Below are 18,469 nucleotides of genomic sequence, written 5' to 3'. Positions count from 1 at the left end.
GGCGCCGCCATTTGCCGCGGGGGCCCGGGCGGCGGCGGCGGCGGGGCCCGTGTCGGCGCTTCAGCCMGACTAACGTGCGCGCCCGGGCGCCGGTGATAGCGCCGAGGGGCCGCGGGCGGCCTGCGCCACCGGTGGAGCCCGGGCCGCGCCGCAAGCGGCCCAGCGGTGGCCCTGGCACACGCTGGAGCAGCGGGTGGTGCTTTCACCGGGTGGAAACGCGCCCGGCTCCAGCAGTCTGGGCTCTTCGGGACTCTTTCCCACCGCCTGATCCAAAGAACTTTGGGTCACCCCCCACCTCCCACTAATACAGCCTGTTGTCGGGAGCGGCCGAGCTTAGCTCGTGCCGTCTTCGTGTCAYTGTTAACAGCGCCTTTGGAATGCCCCCTTCCTCCTCAGCTTCGGTTTCCCATCTCTCTGCTGAGTTAAGGCAGTCGCTGCACGCGGCGTGAGGGAAAACGCTCCACCCGSATTGCATCGTGTCAGGGGAGAGCTGGAGCGCCATCCCCATCCGCTTCCCGCCGCACTGGGGAACATCCATGGCGTGGTGCTGGAGAGGAGAGCAAGGCCTCGCTTTTGGGGAAGTCGGGTGCCCAACTGATAAGTAGGAAGCTGCAGGGAGACCCTTGTAGGGAAAGAAGCTTAAGATGGCAGAGAAGGACAAGATGTGTCTTTGACAGTCGCAACAGGGAGGTGTTAGATCCGTGGTGGTGTTTGTGTAGCGTTTTTGGGGGTGCGTTATAACCATGGATGAAACTCCTCAAGACTGGATTTTAAAGCAAAATGTCAAAATGTCTTCTCTTCAGATGTTCTTCATTTTGAACTGCCTTTCGTTCAAATCTTGACCTCATGCAGAATGGAGTTATGACATAATAATATTATTGATCAAATCATACTCAGGCTCTTGGAAATTTTGAATTCCAAAGCCCTGTCTTTTTGGCAGCTTCAGTGACCATCAGAACTGAATTAGGAAGGTATTTTCCACAGTGATCTGCAAATTATTCTGTTGTGTTTATTTAAAAATCTTCCCTCTGGGTAGCTGTGATACCAGAAACAAGGTGTTATGGCTTCTTAATGCAATTACTTTGGAGCTGAAGCAGAGCCACAACGGAGAAGAAACTTTATTCAAACATCTGTCAGCCATGACATAAAACAGGAAAAAAAAATTAAATTATATTGCCACATGACGTTATCACTGCATTTTGAATTAAATTGAAAAGTTAATCCAGATGACAATGCATAGTGGGGAGATGAAGATGTATCTCTTGTGTCATGCAGGAATTTAATTTACAGGAATGAGCTTTGCATTCCAAGAGTTTTTCTCATACATGGATCATGTCCTACCTGTTCCTTTCTTTTCAGAGTATTGTGCTGTTGGGTCTTCTGCTGCTTTCTGTTTGCTAATCCCAAATCTATCCCATTTACTCATAAATGTGGCATCTTTGTACTTCCCAAATCCTTCTAAGCCTAAGTATACAGTGATCTCCAGTGTTCTGGCTTTTTTGATCTTTAGTATACCAAACCCAAGTATATATTTGATTCTAAGAGCATGTAATGACATGAGATGTGTGTTCCTCAGATCAAGCACATCTTTGTGTCCTCCCAGAAAAGTCAGTGGTGGGATGAATTTTTGAGACAGGGCATTCCAGTGTATTGGAGCGCTGATCTTTGATTCGTTTTACTCCTGCTTTATACTAGTTTAACTTTTTTTTTTCCCCCCCACATAAATATTGCTTTTTAAATATACCTGCTTTTGAGGACTCGGAATATACACATTAGGCAAAGCTTCCTGTGCAGCTGGACTAGTAAGAGCTGTTCAGTGCTGTTCTATTATTAGACTCTGTTTTCAGTTATTTGTACTATTCTTAATTTAAGGCATTTGTGCTGAAATTTTGTGTCGCTCATGTTTAGTTTCGCATGGATTTCCTCTAAGTTTTCCAAGGAATGCCTTAACAACTTCTGAGAAGAAAAGCATGTAGAAAGTTTGCTTTTTAGTCATTGATGAGAAAAGTGTATGCCATTGCTCATTGCCGTTGCTCATTGCTTTGTTGGGCTCCACGCCTCCGAGGAAGGACCCGGGATTTGGCAGGAGAGCGTGCAAGGAGGGTTCCCTTCACGGGCCTTTCATTCGTGCAGCCCTGCCCAAACAAGGGCGGTCATAGGCCTGTGCTTAGGAGATGYTTGCTGCTGCTCAGCGTGGAAATTGTGTCTGTGTGCGATTCTTACTGACRGTGCTGCCCAGTCCAGGAGGCTGGGGCTGCCTGCAGGCAAAGGAGGGTGTCTCGCCGTGTGGTGGGTCGGGCCTGTGGCAATGAGGAACCCCTGGCAGCACATTCCCGTGGCTGGTGGGAACGCCCTGAGCAGCGTGTGCTTGTGTGAGCTTTGGGAAAGAGAACACTGCGCAAGCTGCTAGGAAGTGCTTGTGCACTTCAGGTGGATGCTCAGCAGAGGAGGAATATCTTACCCTCTCCTCCCCACTCCCCCCACAAAAAACCCTCTTCTATAAATGACAGCTCAGATAACTCCGTTTCCTCTCATAAACAACTGAGCYCCCTCTTTTCCTTCTTTCTCTCCGTAAAGAGTACGATGAGCCTCCGCAGTGCAAGGCWGGGCAGGATACGGTGCTGCAGGCCCCCGTCGACTGGCTGCTCCTGGACGGCCGGGAGAGCTCCGATGACCACGGGATTGTGCAGTACGAGTGGACTTTGCTGCAGGGTGACGCCTCCGTGGACATGAAGGTACACGGGGAGCCCCTCGCGCCGCCGCCGACGGGCGGCTCGTTGCTTTCAGTGCAGGAGTCAAAACACTGCATGCCTTCAAACGGCTGTCAAGCACCAGGTTTAGGATGAATGGCCAGTCTGAGCCTTCCTTCAGGGGCCTTRTACAGTGCACTTTTATGTACAATGCATGAGACAGCCCATGGCAAGTTAAGTAGATACCAATATTCTATTGTATTTCATGTATTTCATCTCTGCTGTCTTCAGGCGTTGCTTGTGCTCGCTGCAGCTGCTTTTTAGTGTCTGTGATCCATGCCAGAGCAACCTCCGAAATTCAGTTACTAAAAATATGGCCATAACTTTACCTAAATTTTGTTTCAGTGTTTGTGGAGAAACTGCAAAGAATTTTGTGATGTAGACCTTACAGGACATACTAAAGAACTGTCTTATTTTATCTGTACCGTTTGTGTTAGAACTGAGTTTTAACCTTTTTGATCATGATATCAAAATAACCATCAAAAGAGGGTTTCTCCACCCTACCCTTCTTTTGTGGCTGCTGTAAGAACAGCAGAAAAAGGAAAGGAAAAATATTTTAAACACATTGAGTCTTTTCACAGTGTGCGGTACTGAGAGCACACCTGGGAGCCCACCTCGAGCAGGAAGGACATGGCAAAGGGGAGAGGGAGTCAGCTTAGTCCTTAGTGATGCAGAGAGGCTGTCCCTGGCTAGGGAGAGCTTAGACACAGCAGCAGCAACAGGGAAGAGCCTGCTGGATCAACCTAAAGTAGATAGTTGGGCTTCTCCAGTGACAAGTTACTGAAATCTATGCACAAGTGATTATTTTTTTTGAAACCATCCTCCTTGAAGAAAACCCAGCAAATCAGTTCAAAAGGGTTAGTCAAGCCAGACCTGCGTGTTCAGATAAGGCTAAAAGTCTCATCCTTAACTGCATGGTCAGTCACATCTTTGGAAGGGTTGCCCCATTCAGCCAGTTCCGAATTGCCTGAGGCAGTGTCACAGTTTGAATCTGTCCTCTCAGAGACCACTGTGAGTTATTTCTTGTCATTTATTATTTTTATTGTCTTTAAAAATACAAGGCCAAAAGGCACTCACGAGGAGTGTAAGCAGCAKAATATGCAGAAAAGACTTGAATGAAGCTGGAATAGACACTAGATATCACCTCAATAAAAGGAAGATTTTATTATCTTCAGTTGTTAATCTGACCCTTCGCAGCATTACTAGATTTCTTTTGAAATTAGGGTGATGTAGTAATATACCTATAAAGGAACACAAAAAAGTTAACTAAAATTTTTGAAGTCCATGTTATTACTACTTTAGCTTAAATTGACGTGTAAAATAGTGACCAGGCTCAGGTTTATTTAAACCTGCAAAATTCACATTAATTTTGGTAATTTCTTTATATTTGATGACTGAAATCAATTCTGACACTTAAATAACTGATTAAATAGCTAAATTTCTGTTGTCTTCAAGTGAGTGGGAATTTTTCTCGCTGATGTGCATTTTGATGATTACSATGGTAATTTTTAGTGTTGAATTAACAACTGTGATTATTCATACAAATATTGATGGTTGGGTTGGGATCCTGAAGTTACTAGATTTCTTTTGATCTCTTCTTAGAGAGCTATATGTGAATCCGTAGCAACCAGGGGTAATGAGGCCATATGTTTAAATAAGATAAAAGGCAGCTGTTACATTGCACTCAGGTACAAAAGAATAAACAGAAGGTTACTCTATGGTGGAAGGAATCATTTATTTTCTGTTGTGATTACTTAGCTCAGGGATAGCTGGCTTGTTAGTTTGTTCTGTCCATAGTGCTGCTGCAAAGCCCTGCTACAGGTGTGGGGGACTTTGGGTTTGTTTCTTTCTCAGGAGGATTACCTGGAAATTTACTGTCTAGTCTGAGCCAAAGGTTAGAACAAAGCAGGGGGAGTCAGGCTTTGTTCAGGGCAGGACAGAGAAGGAAAGGGAAGCCGAGAGGTCCTCGAGGACTGGCATTTTCCCAGGCTCTGAAGCAAAAAGCCAGAGTTTCTCTGGATTTTTTGCCAAGAGTGAAACTCTGGTTTATGAGTTTTAGAAGTTATGTTTGCTCTCCCAGCAMCCACGGTGAGCAGCTGCAGTGCTTTTGGTTTGGTAGTACAGTAAGTAATAAAAATGCAAAGATATTTAGGAATCATCAGGAAACAATGAASAGCACAACTAGATAAATGAGTGCACTTGGATATATAGAAGGAGAAAGAAGTTTCAGGTAGGAAATTAGTGGAAGAATTAAGTGAATTTATCAATACACTCCGCTCTAAAACTCTATTATCACGTTTATTGAAATTTCCCGTTATTTTTTAAGTGTTAAAAGCAAATTTGATTGAATAAAACCAAAACTCTTTATTGAATTTGGCTTTTAATATTAAAGATATTCACAGAGTGAATACTACACACTACAGTGTACTTTTCAGTAACTCATTACTATAAAAATAGGCCTGTGCTCTTGTGAAAATGCACTAGATGTCCAACTAATTTGTGCATGACTTTGCCAATTTYATTGTATTTATTAAAGGCTGTGTTACTTATTTCTGTCAGCTGGAGATATTTGTGAGCGGAAATTGTTATGAGATTAAGAAAATCATCATTTTATACAAGTATCTCATTTTATATAAACTTGTTCCTAAATTACTATTTTACTAGTATGCCATTTTGCTATCTAAGTTCTCATAAAAGAAGTTGTTTTCCTAAATCTTTTCTGATACAGTGCAATTTGTTTCTACACGTGGATGTGTCTATATATGAATGATTTTTATGTAAAACTCATACTGGAAAGAGGTAGGCAGTCTTACTAGTAAAGTAATGCTTAAATCACCTTATCAAAAGTCATTTGTAAAATGAGCAGTCTTAATGTAGCATTAGATGTGTACTGACCTATAAATTAGCTACATGGAGAGTACAAGGCAAAATATTCTAAAATATTTCTCTCCGCTCTGTGAAATGACGTTTCTTGTTACTGAAAATTTGACTTGAATTTATCAATTCCATTTATTTTCAGATGTTAGGAGCCACAGTCTCACTTAAGTGCACCGTTGAAACCAGAATACAGATGTTAAGCRTGTTTATTTTTCCAATCTGAAAACAAAAAGTAAAGATCAAAATTGCACTCACTTGAGTGCTCTRGCTAGACTTAAAAGCAATATTTTATCTGTATGAAAAGCACCGGACACAAAACTTTCGGGCAGATCCTTTCTACCAGTAAGGTTTCTTTTTCGCTGGGTTTCTTCTCCAGGTGCCACAACCAGGAACGCTGAAGCTGTCCCGCTTGCAGGAGGGGCTCTATGTTTTCCAGCTCACCGTGACGGACACGGCCGGCCAGCGCAGCTCAGATAACGTCTCGGTGACGGTTCTGCCCATGGTTCATTCAGCAGGAGGTGAGAAAATAACTGAAATCACTGGCTCTCGGGTGTGGACTCTTTTTGTCCATTCCTCCCTTCCATACGTTGTCCATTATTATCTCTCCCTTATTTTTTATGCACCAGCATCTTTTTTGCTTTTGAATTGCCATTAATAATGTGTGGGACTAACAGATGAATAACAATATTGGCCTGCCCCTGTAGGCTAAAAGGTGGGATGGTGTCTTGCTTGCATGCATTTTGGCTTATCTGCTAAATGTTTGTTAAGCCATTGTTGAAGTTCTAGGTTAGTGTGAAAACTGAAACTGATCATCGTTTTTTATACTCTGAGCTTTAGAGATATATAAAAACAAMGCCAAAAGCTTAAAAAGAAGGAAAAACTGCTGCATTTCAGTGGCTGTCATTTTGGAGCTCTTAATTAAAAAATATCATGTACATAGATATGGTTAGTGTAATTACTTCTAATTGCTTTGTAATTAGTAAGCTGCTAATATAGATCTGCTGTTGTAGCACAAAGTAAAGGTTAAACTAGCATGGTGTGTCTGGATATGTTACTATATTCAGCTGGACCAGCAAAGCTTTGCTCTGCCCTGGTGCATTATCTCCACATTAGAAGGTAGTCCCAGTGGCAATAGATTGGTATTGGGAGCGGGGAGAAACAGTTATGAATCTGTCTAATAATGTCTATGTTCCGGTAATGGGTGGTAGAATTGTATTCATTGATATCTAATTCAGCTAAAGCAGGGTTTTTCTGTTTTATTTATTTGGTGCTGTGGGCATCTGTGGTGTCTTTCGGGTGGAGCAAGCAGAGGCTCTGCTGCTTTTTCGATTTTTCTACTTCCCCAAGTGTGTTTGCAATCCAAGGGCTCCTGCTGTAGTTAGGCCAACGCACAACGAACGTCTCGGTGTGTACAGGACCTGCACTGTTACTAGCACCGAGGTTCATGAGATGTGTTTGCAAAGTACGAGGGGCTTTGCTGTCGCTTTAAACAGGCAGGACGTGTCCATGCCACACTTCCCTGCTGTTGTTCTGCTTTTCTAGTAGCTGCAGCGTGTGGCAGTGCAACGGCTGAAGGCTCTTCCTTGCTGGTCTAGATCTACTTGCTGTTGCCAGCTTAACCAAATGCTGAACCTGATAGTGCTTTACAAAGCCGTGAAATACACATAGATGAGCRCTCAGTAGTTTTAAGATCAAAATGGGTTTCAGGAAGACCTTGAGTGTTTGTCTGCAATTGTGAAATGTCCAGGGCMATGTTTCTAGAGGAATATGAATACTAAAGCAAGCTGCAATACAGTTCTTCCTAGTGAGGGTCACCTGGAAGGTCTTGTGCTCGTTCCTCTTCTGACATACGCTGTACTGAGGCAATGGATTGCTCGTGTGGGCAAACGATAGGCATTTCTTCTAGTCTTTCCATTGGCTTACAGAAAATATGGTGTAAAAGAGCCCAGGGTTATCATACAGCTCATATATGTGCATATAAAATAACATAGTCAGGCATACAGAATGGATATGGAATGTGAAATACATATTTCAGAAGTGCAATTAAAACTATAAAGATCTCTTCCATTTGTTTCGGAGTTGTCCTGGATTTTTTGAGCCCGGAAAGAAGATCTCCCTTCAGCTTATGCCTCCAGGGCTTGGGGTGCTGCGGGAGAGCCGCACAGGCTGCAGGGAGCAGCTCTTATTTGGAGCCTGTGTGTCCATGCAGCRCTGCAGAGCTGAGCCAGGCCCTTCTTCAGCTTTCCACTTCACGTGTGGTCTTTCTTGACAGAGTCTGGCTTCACTTTTGCGTGATACTAAAGATTTTAGTCATTGACTGAAGACTTTGCATTTCTCCTGTGGTAACATGAGAACTGTTTTTCAACAGCCTGTGTCGGGGTTTGCTCTCGTTACCAGTTCATCTGTGATGACGGCTGCTGCATTGACATCACATTTGCTTGTGATGGAGTAAAACAGTGCCCGGATGGATCTGATGAAACCTTCTGCCAGAACCGTAAGTGCCCTGAGTGACAACACTGATCTTGAAAGTAATCCTAGGCTGTCTGACCCACAGAAACCATGACAGAAACCATGCTGTCGATGTTCCCTCCTTCCACGAACACTCACCTTGCTCTCAGTTTAGAACTGTTCCTGAGAAGTATGTAGGCAGATTTGATGTCATCATACAGCAGGAGCTCAGAAAATAACTCATTTTTTTTTAAAGCATTAAGTGCCAGAGTCAGAAAATAATTGATTTTAAAAATCAGTTCCTTAATTGTGTAATGATGCCAGATACGTCATCTCCACCTGAAAGGGTGTCTTGGAGGTAAACTTGAAAGCAATCAGGCACCTTACCAAAATCTGAAATGCTTGGAAATCTGAGCAAGYAGGAAAACAACTGCTTCACTATTGCTCTGTTAGGCTCTGTTACTCATCCTGAGTGTATCCCATGCTCAGAAAAGTTGACCGAAATCAGCAGGGGCATCAGGGCAGGATTGACAGGGTGGCTGGCAGCTCTTTCCATGAGTGTTTCAGCTGCTGGATTTCACATTAACRGTTCATATGTGTGCTCCTACCTATTGGCATTTGCTAGCTTGCTGCGCAGCAGGAACTCACATTTCAGTGCATGTCTGAGCYTGAGGAGAGCTTGGTTAGCCTACCTCAACTGCAGGGTCTTCCAACAGCACATTCCCCACTGTATTTATTTCCACACAAAAACAATTGGTTTTGTRTCTGCTGATGCAGTCAGCCCAGGGCGGAAGGCAGTGACACACGCAGCTCTTGGCACTACCCAGCAAAGGACCGGAGGGCTGACTGAAAACGCCCCTGAAAACTTCTCTGCAGACAACACCCTGAGGAGCCCCGCAAGAAACCAGCCGCTGCTCGCCCTYGATGCAGACACGTCCAATCAATCGCTTTCTCAGGGACCAAAGAAACAAACCAGTGGATTTGTGCCAGGTAAGAGTGTAAAGGAATCAGTTTCAAATAACTGTCTTCTATGAAGGAAGACAGTGTCTTTCACTTTACATGTAATAAAGCTGTCTTTTGGTGCCTTGCTAACAGTAGGAAAAAAAAGGCAAAAGGAGCATTTAGTAGGTAAGTGACAACTAGGCAGTGCTTTATAATTGCTCTGTAATTGTCTAGTTTTCTTCTTACCAGGTGGCAAAAGAAAGTTAAAATGTGGAAACACTAAGAAATATACGGCCTGAGGTGCAAAACATGCAATGATCTAAATGTTGAAGGTTTTCTGTTTTCTTTTCTTCTGAATAAATATCTTACTTTTTATGGGCACTTCTTCCTGAATTGCATCTCTAGGGCCAGAAAAATCTTTCTCCCAGTAGAGAGGCTCATTCTTCAGTCAGAAAGCTTTTAAGACCCCAGAAATACTGCCTGTAGAGGTCACAAGCCTGCTGTGAGTCAGCATGCAGTAATCTTACAGGCAGCAATTATCAAACATTGCCTGCAAACACCAGAAGCTACAAGGAAACTGCCATGTCTCTTAAGGCAGCTGAAACAGGTAGGTCCCATGCTGGTGCTTTAGAATGGGCTGAAATGACAAATGATTAAAATTAAAGCTGTCTGCACAGAGCCTTTTTAAAATGAGTGCCAGACCCCCGACACTTGTTTCTTCAGGATTTAGACTGATTCTTGCACCACCTGCAGCTGCTCCCCGCTGGCAGCGTCACTCCAGAGCAAGACCATAGAGGTTTCCCTGGCACACAGCACATTGAGCCTGCTGCAACCCGCTCCCGATTCATTTCAGCCCAAGCTGGAAGACCACATGTTTCCTTCAGGAGCTGGGAATAGATACAGGAAAAGGAATYGAGTGTCAGTGAAGGGCCCCCGTGTCTCTCTGCAGGCACATCCCCAGCGTGAGCTCAGCCACACTGTGTCTCACAGAGCCCAGCCCAGCGTTTCTGCAGGGCTGCCCGCCGTGTTGTTCCCAGCAAGGCTCTCCCACCCAGCTGTCCAGCCTGGCAGGCTGCACTTGTGCATGGATTTAACCAAGACACCCTTGCAGCAAAGCTCGCTGGCGCAGTGCACTCGCTTCTAAGCAGCAACAGTCATTCCAGCAACCGTGGGCATGTAGACAAGTTGAACTACGAAGCAGCCTGCAGATTTTCATTTCCCAGTGTGGCAAAAGCGAGCACATAAATCACAGTCGCAGCTTTGCATTCCCAGGGGCTCTGCCTGCCCGGGCTGCCTGCAGCAGCTGCCCGGGATGGGATTACAGCGTTTGACCGAGTGCCCGGGCCCTGCTCCTGATCTCACTGCGGAGGCACCGAGAGCCGTGGCGGCCGCTTAGCTCCACAGCCCTTCCCTGCTGCCCTGCGGGGCGCTGCCGTGGCCTGGCCACAGGCTAGAAATGAAGAGAAAGTGAAGACAAAGCAAAACCCACAACAGAGGCTGTAGCTTAATAGTGTTAGGAATACTGCTAGGCAGGCAAGAAGGCCAAATATATAAACGTTCTAACACTTCAGGGAAAAATTCTCCTTTCTCCAGCTCTCTAGAGTTATCCAACAAATTCTCACAAATTAGTTCAGAACTCGGACACCAGACARCACCAGTGAGATGAATTGCCAGTTCCTGGGCAGCTCTGTGTGAGTTCCAAGGTGACTGGATCTATGCCTGAGGAAAACCGTCATTTCATATGTTGTCAAAGAGATGTGGACCCTTAGGGCATCAGGCTCCAAAACCYCTTTGGGGCAATCTGTTTTTTTTTTCCTCCAGTTGATAACTTGACAGTGTCTCCAGTCCTGTAGGAATAGCCACAAATCCTAACAAAATCCTACGAGATTTCTTGAGAGGATTCTGTTATTCTACTAGCCTTCTATTTATTTTCCACTAATCTGTATACTCAGATATATTTGCTAAATGTCTTCACAAGCAGTTGACATAAATATTCCCTTATGTAAATGGCAGAAAATCAAATTTAAATGGCAGAAAATCAAACAAACCAGACATTCAGACCTAGTCTTGTAATGCAGGCTAGATCAGCTCTAAGAAGAGCTGGTCTCTTTTGAGTATTTCCAGAATTAAGGAAAATATTATTTAATTTTATATAGGGAAAGCTGAAACCAAAAGCCACTGGCTAAGTCTCTATTACATTTAGATGAGTCTGTGCAGCTCAATATTATTAAAATAACTTAAAGCTAGTGCAGTTTACACTAAGCATTACCTCAGAGCCCTTGAGCACGCTAGCACAACTTAGTGCCTTCCTCACGCAGGTGGCCAGGGCTGGCGCTGCCTCCAGGGCACGAGGGGTTAGTGCTTGTGCCCCGACCACAGGGACRAGGCAGTGACCCCGGGGCCTGGGGGGCTCTTCCCTCGAGTGGGGATGTTAGTGCCAACCTCACACCGAGAGCTGAAGCCTCACCTGACAGACCAGTGTCCTTGCTGCTTCCATGGACTGGGTGGCTTTCTGCAGGGCTCCAGAGCTGTTCTTGGCGATACGGATACGGATATGTGTTCCAAGCTGAGTGACTTACACGCTCCCTTTTAACACCCACCATTGCGTGAAAATTGCGATGACAGTGTTTCACATTCGTGTTTTACTGGTGTCACAGCCTGACGTATCTTCACGGGCACTGTTGCAGTTCTGAGGGCCGTYGGGAAACACTTCACTCCATAGCCAGTGCCTCTCAATGTGCACATTACTGCTGAAAAGTCCTTCATGAGGAGCCACGTAAAGCAGGCATATTTCTGATTTTTGTGAGGTTGGTGGTGGATTAGGCTGCCCTTCTTGTATGAAGTGACTCCAGAGCTGTTGGTAGAGAACATCCATGTAAGGGTAGGAGAAGGGAGTCCTGGCTCGGTTACTTTCTGCTCTTGTGGGGCAGAACTAGTTGTCTATGGTACCAGGATGGCCAAGATACTTAGTAATAGAAACAGGCATGTGTTATTTCCTGTCTTGTAGTTGGAAAAAACGTGGGGAAACCATTTTGAAGTTGAAGAACCCCCCCTCTTCAGCTCTGTGTAGAACAGAAGGTATAAATGGATATTGTTTGTGCTTCAGTGCAAACAGCGTTTCAGTTCTGCATCTGAATGTGTTGGGGAAAGGGCAAAATTAAGGGGATTTCTGCAGCCAAGCTCTGCTTTTTCTGCTTTACAAACTACCAGTAAAGACAATTTGAAGTGGCCTAATGTTCAGCCATATACAACTGTTTCAGAAATGTTTGAGCTATTAATGTTTTAATCTAGATCATATTACAGAAGTTTTTATAGAGAATTTATATTTTTTAATCATTAAGAACTGACCCCACATAGGTTTCATTGAAATGGTGGGTGATGCAAAAATGGATTTACATTTAACTTGAATTTCATGTTAGTAATTCAAATTCTACAATAGGTGGCAGCAGTTCTTAGGCTGCATTCATGATACTTAAGTGATCGATTGAGACTCCCTCCATGACTAAACTGTAGTAGTCATTTCTGTGGCTTCACTTTACACAGACAGCAGTTCCTCAGGGAGAAGAACCAACGAGAAACTTGGAAATGGCCTAATTGTGCCCAGGAGGGATCCGCTGGGAGGCAGCCGCCCAGTCCCGGAAACAGGTAGGGCTGAACGTGAGGATCCCTGGGGATGGGGGTGAGGGGTTGCAGTCTTGTGGGATAGACCTAGGTCTAGCACCTAGTCAAGAGTGGGATGATGTCCTACCATCCGGGGGCCATTAGAGAATGGTATATACAGGGTATTAGAGAACGGCACATACAGGGTATTTTCCCGGTGCGAGTACTTGCTTCTTCAATATTAGCTGACAGACTAGCCATTCTCAGATGTCCTCCAGCGAGGGCTCAGTTTGTGTTAAACCCGTGCTCCTTCCCTAACCTCTCTGTAGGTGCCGTGCTGCCCTTGGCCCTGGGCCTGGCCATCACCGCTCTGCTGCTGCTCATGGTTGCTTGCAGGCTGCGTTTAGTGAGGCAGAAGCTTAAGAAAGCCCGACCCATCACGTCCGAGGAGTCCGATTACCTCATCAACGGGATGTATCTCTGAACACTGGGGCCAGGCTGCTCGTTTCCCCCCTTCCCCCTGTATCCACAAACCTCCGCCTCTAACAGAGGGCCAAGATCTGTAGTTACATTTTGAGCTTAGGGGAGGCCTGCGGGGTCGGCACCGCGCTCCTGCCCACGCGGTGCTGCCGCAGCAGCCGCCGCCGCGGGGTGGCTGCGCGGGAGGAACCAGCGGCGCTGCAGCCGAGGGGGGACCCTTGGGCATCCCCTGCGCTGCCCCCTGCCCCGGGCACCCCGCAAACGCTGCCTCCTGCCCCCTCATACCCCACGCGGGAACAGCTTCCTTCAAGGGTTTTGTTTTGTTGTGTTCTCCAATTAAAAGCAATCACTCTTTAAGCACCAGCCTTTTTTACAAAATTYGGGGGTTAAGGAACAAAACAAAACACCTTTCTTGCCCTTCATAGTTTTTAACCGTTAGTGCAGCCAACAGCTGCCCGTGCTGTCCGTGCTAAATGGTGACGTGAGGAAGGGCGATCCTCGGAGGAGGAGGGCTTGGGACCTGCCGGCCGCCCTGTGCCCAGAGCTCCTGGCTTGTGCGGCCTCTCCAGCCCTCGTGCCGCACGCGGGAGAGCAGCGGGATGCGCACAGGGAGCGGGAAGGCGGCGCTCCCGAGCCGGTGCTGCTGGTGCTCTGGCCACAGGCCGTTCCCATCCACAAGCCGTTCCCATCCRCGGGCTGTTCCCGGCCGCGCCGCTCCAGCCTCGGTGCCCCGGGCAGCCTCGGCAGCTCGCCCCCGCTCTGCCCCAGCGCAATTCTCCTAGAGTTAGAGCAGTAATTGATATGTGTGAGTGAACTTCAGGTGTGTTAGCAGTAAAACGTGTACAGTACATGTTATATATACAGATATATATATATATATACGTACCATGCTGTCTATCTTGTTTGACTRTCCAAGGCTGTCACGTTCGTCCAGGGTCGCAGTACGAAAGGAGCCAGGTGAGGCATGCACCTCTTGTATGCCATCCTGTGTCCTCCAGTAACTTCAAGTCAGCTGGAGTACTGCCGTGGTATACAGGTAGCTCATCAAAAACAAACTTGCTCGGTCTTGATGACCTTTATGTAAAATAGCTCTAATAAACCTATTTTATTCTTATATTTCTTGCACTGCATTTGTTTTCAGCTGTCAGCTATAACTGCCTATCACCTTCCTTTCAACAGGCAGGAATGAAACACAGCGTGAGGCCGGGCAGGAGTTTCTCCTCGCTGTGGAACAGCCCCAGCAGGAGCTGGGAGCTGCCACGGGGTGAGGGGCCGGGCTGGGGCTCCCCATGGCACCCCGCGCAAGTGGGGCCAGGGGCTCCTTCTCGCCCGTGCTCCCTCCAGAGCGGTGCTGGAGCGGTCACGGGGCCGTCCTGCCGCATCACGCCACGTCACACCACATCACCCTACACCGTGTCACACCACGTCACCCTACACCGTGTCACACCACGTCACCCTACACCGTGTCACACCGCGCCATACCACACCACGTCACATCACACCCCACCACACCGTGCCAGGCCGGGCCTCACTCACGCTCAGCACACACCGCTGCCCCTTTGCAACCCTGAGCACACTCGTAACTCTTTTCCATCGCAGCYTTCGGCAGACGTGGCAAGGGGTGCAAGGCCCAAGAGGCTACGTGTTAAATAGAGCCTTCTAGGAAAGAAGCCTGGCCCATCTGCTTCGTGCATTTTGCCCCTTTGCTGAAAAATTACTGACTTGCTTTGTTTGGRCTTTTAATTAAACATCTCATGCTTCTTGGCCACCCTCCAACAGCCTTTTTCTCACTGTGTTTGTACTGCTCCCGTTCCCAAAATCCCTGGCTCCAGCAGCAGAGCCTGCTGGMGAACACAAGGTTTAGGGTTGTGTCTCTGCGAGGGACAACAGGCAGCTCGGAGACATGGAGCACAGGCCACGGGGCGTGAGGAGGCAGCCGCCTTCCCAGCGGCTGAGCCCGTCTGCGGGCCGGAATCCACCTGCTCGCATGAGAAGAGCTGTGAGGGYGCCAGAGCCCTGGCACAGGCTGCCCAGGGAGGCTGTGGAGTCTCCTTCTCTGGAGGTCTYCCAAACCCGCCTGGATGCCGCCCTGTGCCCCGTGCTCTGGGTGTCCCTGCAGCGACYGCCGCGAAGGCACCAGGGCAGGCAGCGCCGCGGCTGCTCGGGCAGCTCAACACTCCGCAGCGGGACGCAAACAAACGAGCTGGCACCTTAACCAACCTTAACCAGGTTGATTTTATTACAGGAGAGGCTGGACGTTCTCTGGGAAATCAATAACTAGYTGAAGCTGCCAGCTCTGATTTTCCTCTCCTAAACATTTTTTTTGTAATTATATATAGCAATATAATTGTCCCTATATTTAACATTTTATGAAGTGGCAATGGAATATGCCCAGTCTGACTATTTTTATTATCCGCATTCTTTCAACAGATACACAAGGAATATGAACTGCTTTGATGGCATCTAGCTGGGAAGGCCATTATTGTGGATTTTGGCATTGGTTATATATATATATATATATATATATAACCAATATATAGCTCAGCTAGGTGGCTTTTTCTATTTTAGGATTTTTTTGCCTTTCAGACCATCTGTGTACAAGCTATTTTAAAGCAACAAACACAACATCGACCTGTTTTAGACCTAGCTGGGAAACAGGAGGGCAGGAAAAGCAGCCGCGCGCTGCCCAGCCTTGCGGGAGCATCTGCGCCTCAACACCCCCCCGCGCCGCCGGCTTTCCACAGCCCTTCAGAGCTCCGGCGGCGGCAGCAGTTCCCAAAACACATTTGCAAAACAAAAGGCAGAAATAGGTCAGCGTGATGCTCCAGTTGCTTTTTTAAATCCCAGATAAAGCAAAAAAGTTTCAGTCCAGAACAGCCTGGCGGGAGCCAGAGGCAGGAGCCAGGAGCGACCCGAAGGTGCCAGGGAAGCCCTCCCAGCCGGCACTGGGAATTCACAACCAGGCAGCACAAAGGTCTGAGTCTGCAGCAACTGGGACTTGGGGGTTACTAAAGGCAAAAGCTAAACAAGTAAAAGCAATGGGAAAAAAAGGAAAAGAAAAAGATTCAAAGAGAGCCGACAGACTTAAGAAACAGGCAGAGGCAACAAGCACAGGATGTGATGGCACTTCCCACTGTATTTTGACTTGATGCAAAGGATGAGAGACTAGCTAAGCCAAAACGGGTTAGAAAGTGAGAAAATAAGGCTACAAATACAACATTAGTAATACAACAGAAACATATGCTGAACATCTGCATCAAAATGCAGCATGAAACAAATAAAAAGTCTAGGAGAACTGAATAGTCCCAAAAGGTCAGTTCAGGGAAGCATTTAAAGACACCCGTTTGAATTTTAATTTTGCATTTATAAGGCTTGTGGAAAGTRTATTTTGAATGGGCTGAGAAACTACGACAGAGAAGCTCAGTACCGTGGTGGATCAGAGCTTGTAAGGACGTCGTCAGCTTCTAGGCCAACAGGAATTGATAATGTTTTGATCAGGACAAAGCAAGACGTTCTAGCGTAGCTTCCCTGCAACTACCAGCTCCCAATGTCCAGAAGAGACATGTTCAAGATGCTTAACTTGAAATCAAATATACTTAGATACAAAGGGAGCAGAATCTCAAACGGGTGCTGGCCTGGGAGGCACCTGAAGAAGGCAGCACAGCGGGAAGAAGGGAGGATGGGGAAAGGACACCCAGGGGCAGTTTAATGCACAAGAGGCTACTTTGCTCAGGCTGCGTCTGCCGCAGYAGCAGATAGGCTCTTCCTGAGCTCTAGTCACAGCATTAGTCTAAACAGATGCTCAGAGTCACTCACATGCGTAGCCAGAGGCCTTTCAGGGTCTCCTCTTAGTCCACAAGACACCCAAAAAGAATTTATTGATTAACCTCAAACACTCTCTCTCCATTAGAGCAAAAAATAGTGTGGTGGAACTTGGAAAACAAGGCACTTCTGTGACACATCTTCCAAAAAAATGTGAGATGCAGATGTATACCTAATCATGGCTGAAAATAGGACTTTAGCCTCTCAAYAAGTTCAGGGAACATTTTCAACATTATATTGCAGGTCAGCTCTTCAGAAGCCTGCAGTGGATATAAGGGAGAACTAAAAAGAAATAATCCAAGTAGGATCACAGAGAACTTTGTCAGCAGTCTTTATACAAATAAGTTTTTGCTAAAGTAGAGATTTCATRAAAATAGAGGGCAAAATCATTCAAGGTCTTATTTTTGGTGTCACAAGACACAGTGTTTTCCTTAAATTTTTTCTCTCCTGAAGGCGTCAGGCAGTTTTTAACGGGCAGCCTGAGCTCCTGCACATACATTTCAGCAGCAGGTATCTCAGTGTCCCCCTGCACCGTGTGCCTCGGAGGCTCCACTCCCTCTCCTGCTGCCTTCAGGCTCCCTATTGCTCGGCAGTGCCTCGTTGTGGGACCTCTCCCCCTCGCTCCGCCACGCTGTGTCTTTCAGGAGGAGGAAAAAGGCTTACGCGAAGGCAAGAATTATGAACCTTATAATAGATTCTGGCTCACAAACGAGCTAAATTCAACCAGGCAGATGCATATACACAAGTCTTTGGCTTAGTTTTTAAGTTTCTCTCTCCTCCTTTGCATCAAGTCAAAACAAAGTGGGAAGTGCCATCACATCCTCTTTCCGCGAGCTGTGCTCGAATCAGATGTGGCAGAAGACTCTCTTAGGGCACATTAATGAGTAAAAAGGAATAAAACCCCAGTTGGCGATAACAAGGGCTTAGCGCCCTCCTTTGGGGCGAGAATGACAGAATCAGTTCAGAGTTCCCCTCAGGTCACCCGCTTTCCTTCCTTCCATCCCACAGCAGCTCCACGCTCCGAAGCACCGGAGCTGCGGCTGCCGTGATCCAGGGACGCTGCGGGAATCGTGCGGCTGGCCGCAGCCAGCACCCGCTCTGCGTGAGCTTCTCTTCACATAAACTAAGCGACGCGATGGCCGCTGTTCCCTTCGGGTTAGCTCATTTGGGCGCGCGCAGCGAACAGGCAGCTCCTGTAGCGGAACACGCACCAAGATCCATGCGCTGCCCACAGCGATGCAGCACCCGCAGCCGAGCCCGTCCAGATACTCGCTCTTGCTGCGGCCTCTTCCCCCGGTGCTGCGGGCCTCCCTGCCCGAGCCTTGCGAACGACTGGATCARGCCTTGCACCGCCAGCCAGCCTGTTCTCCCAAGCTGTTTTCACAGATTCATAGATTCACAGATTCACAGAATATTTAAGGTTGGAAGGGACCTCTACAGATCATCTAGTCCAACCTTCCTGCTCAAGCAGGCACACCTACAGCATGTGGCACAGGGTGGCATCCAGGTGGGTTTTGAAGGCCTCCAGAGTAGGAGACTCCACAACCTCC

At 47.0% G+C, this 18,469-nt stretch overlaps 1 protein-coding gene across 1 annotated transcript; it reads left to right on the top strand.

Annotated features, from left to right (window-relative positions):
* Positions 1-2,308: 2,308 nt before the first annotated feature.
* On the top strand, positions 2,309-14,200 carry LRP11 (LDL receptor related protein 11). The gene is made up of 7 exons (XM_026044370.1): positions 2,309-2,342; positions 2,578-2,735; positions 6,004-6,145; positions 7,996-8,121; positions 8,853-9,065; positions 12,561-12,662; positions 12,947-14,200. Exons 1-7 carry the CDS (start codon positions 2,309-2,311, stop codon positions 13,099-13,101), a joined length of 930 nt encoding a protein of 309 aa, XP_025900155.1. The 3' UTR covers positions 13,102-14,200.
* The last annotated feature ends 4,269 nt before the right edge of the window (positions 14,201-18,469 follow it).

This window comes from Nothoprocta perdicaria, unplaced genomic scaffold, assembly GCF_003342845.1.
Source record: "Nothoprocta perdicaria isolate Ctin4 unplaced genomic scaffold, notPer1 scaffold_36, whole genome shotgun sequence".
In the NCBI taxonomy this organism is placed as follows: Eukaryota; Metazoa; Chordata; class Aves; order Tinamiformes; family Tinamidae; genus Nothoprocta; species Nothoprocta perdicaria.
Note: the sequence above shows the minus strand (reverse complement) of the source record. Positions and strands in the feature narration are given on the sequence as shown.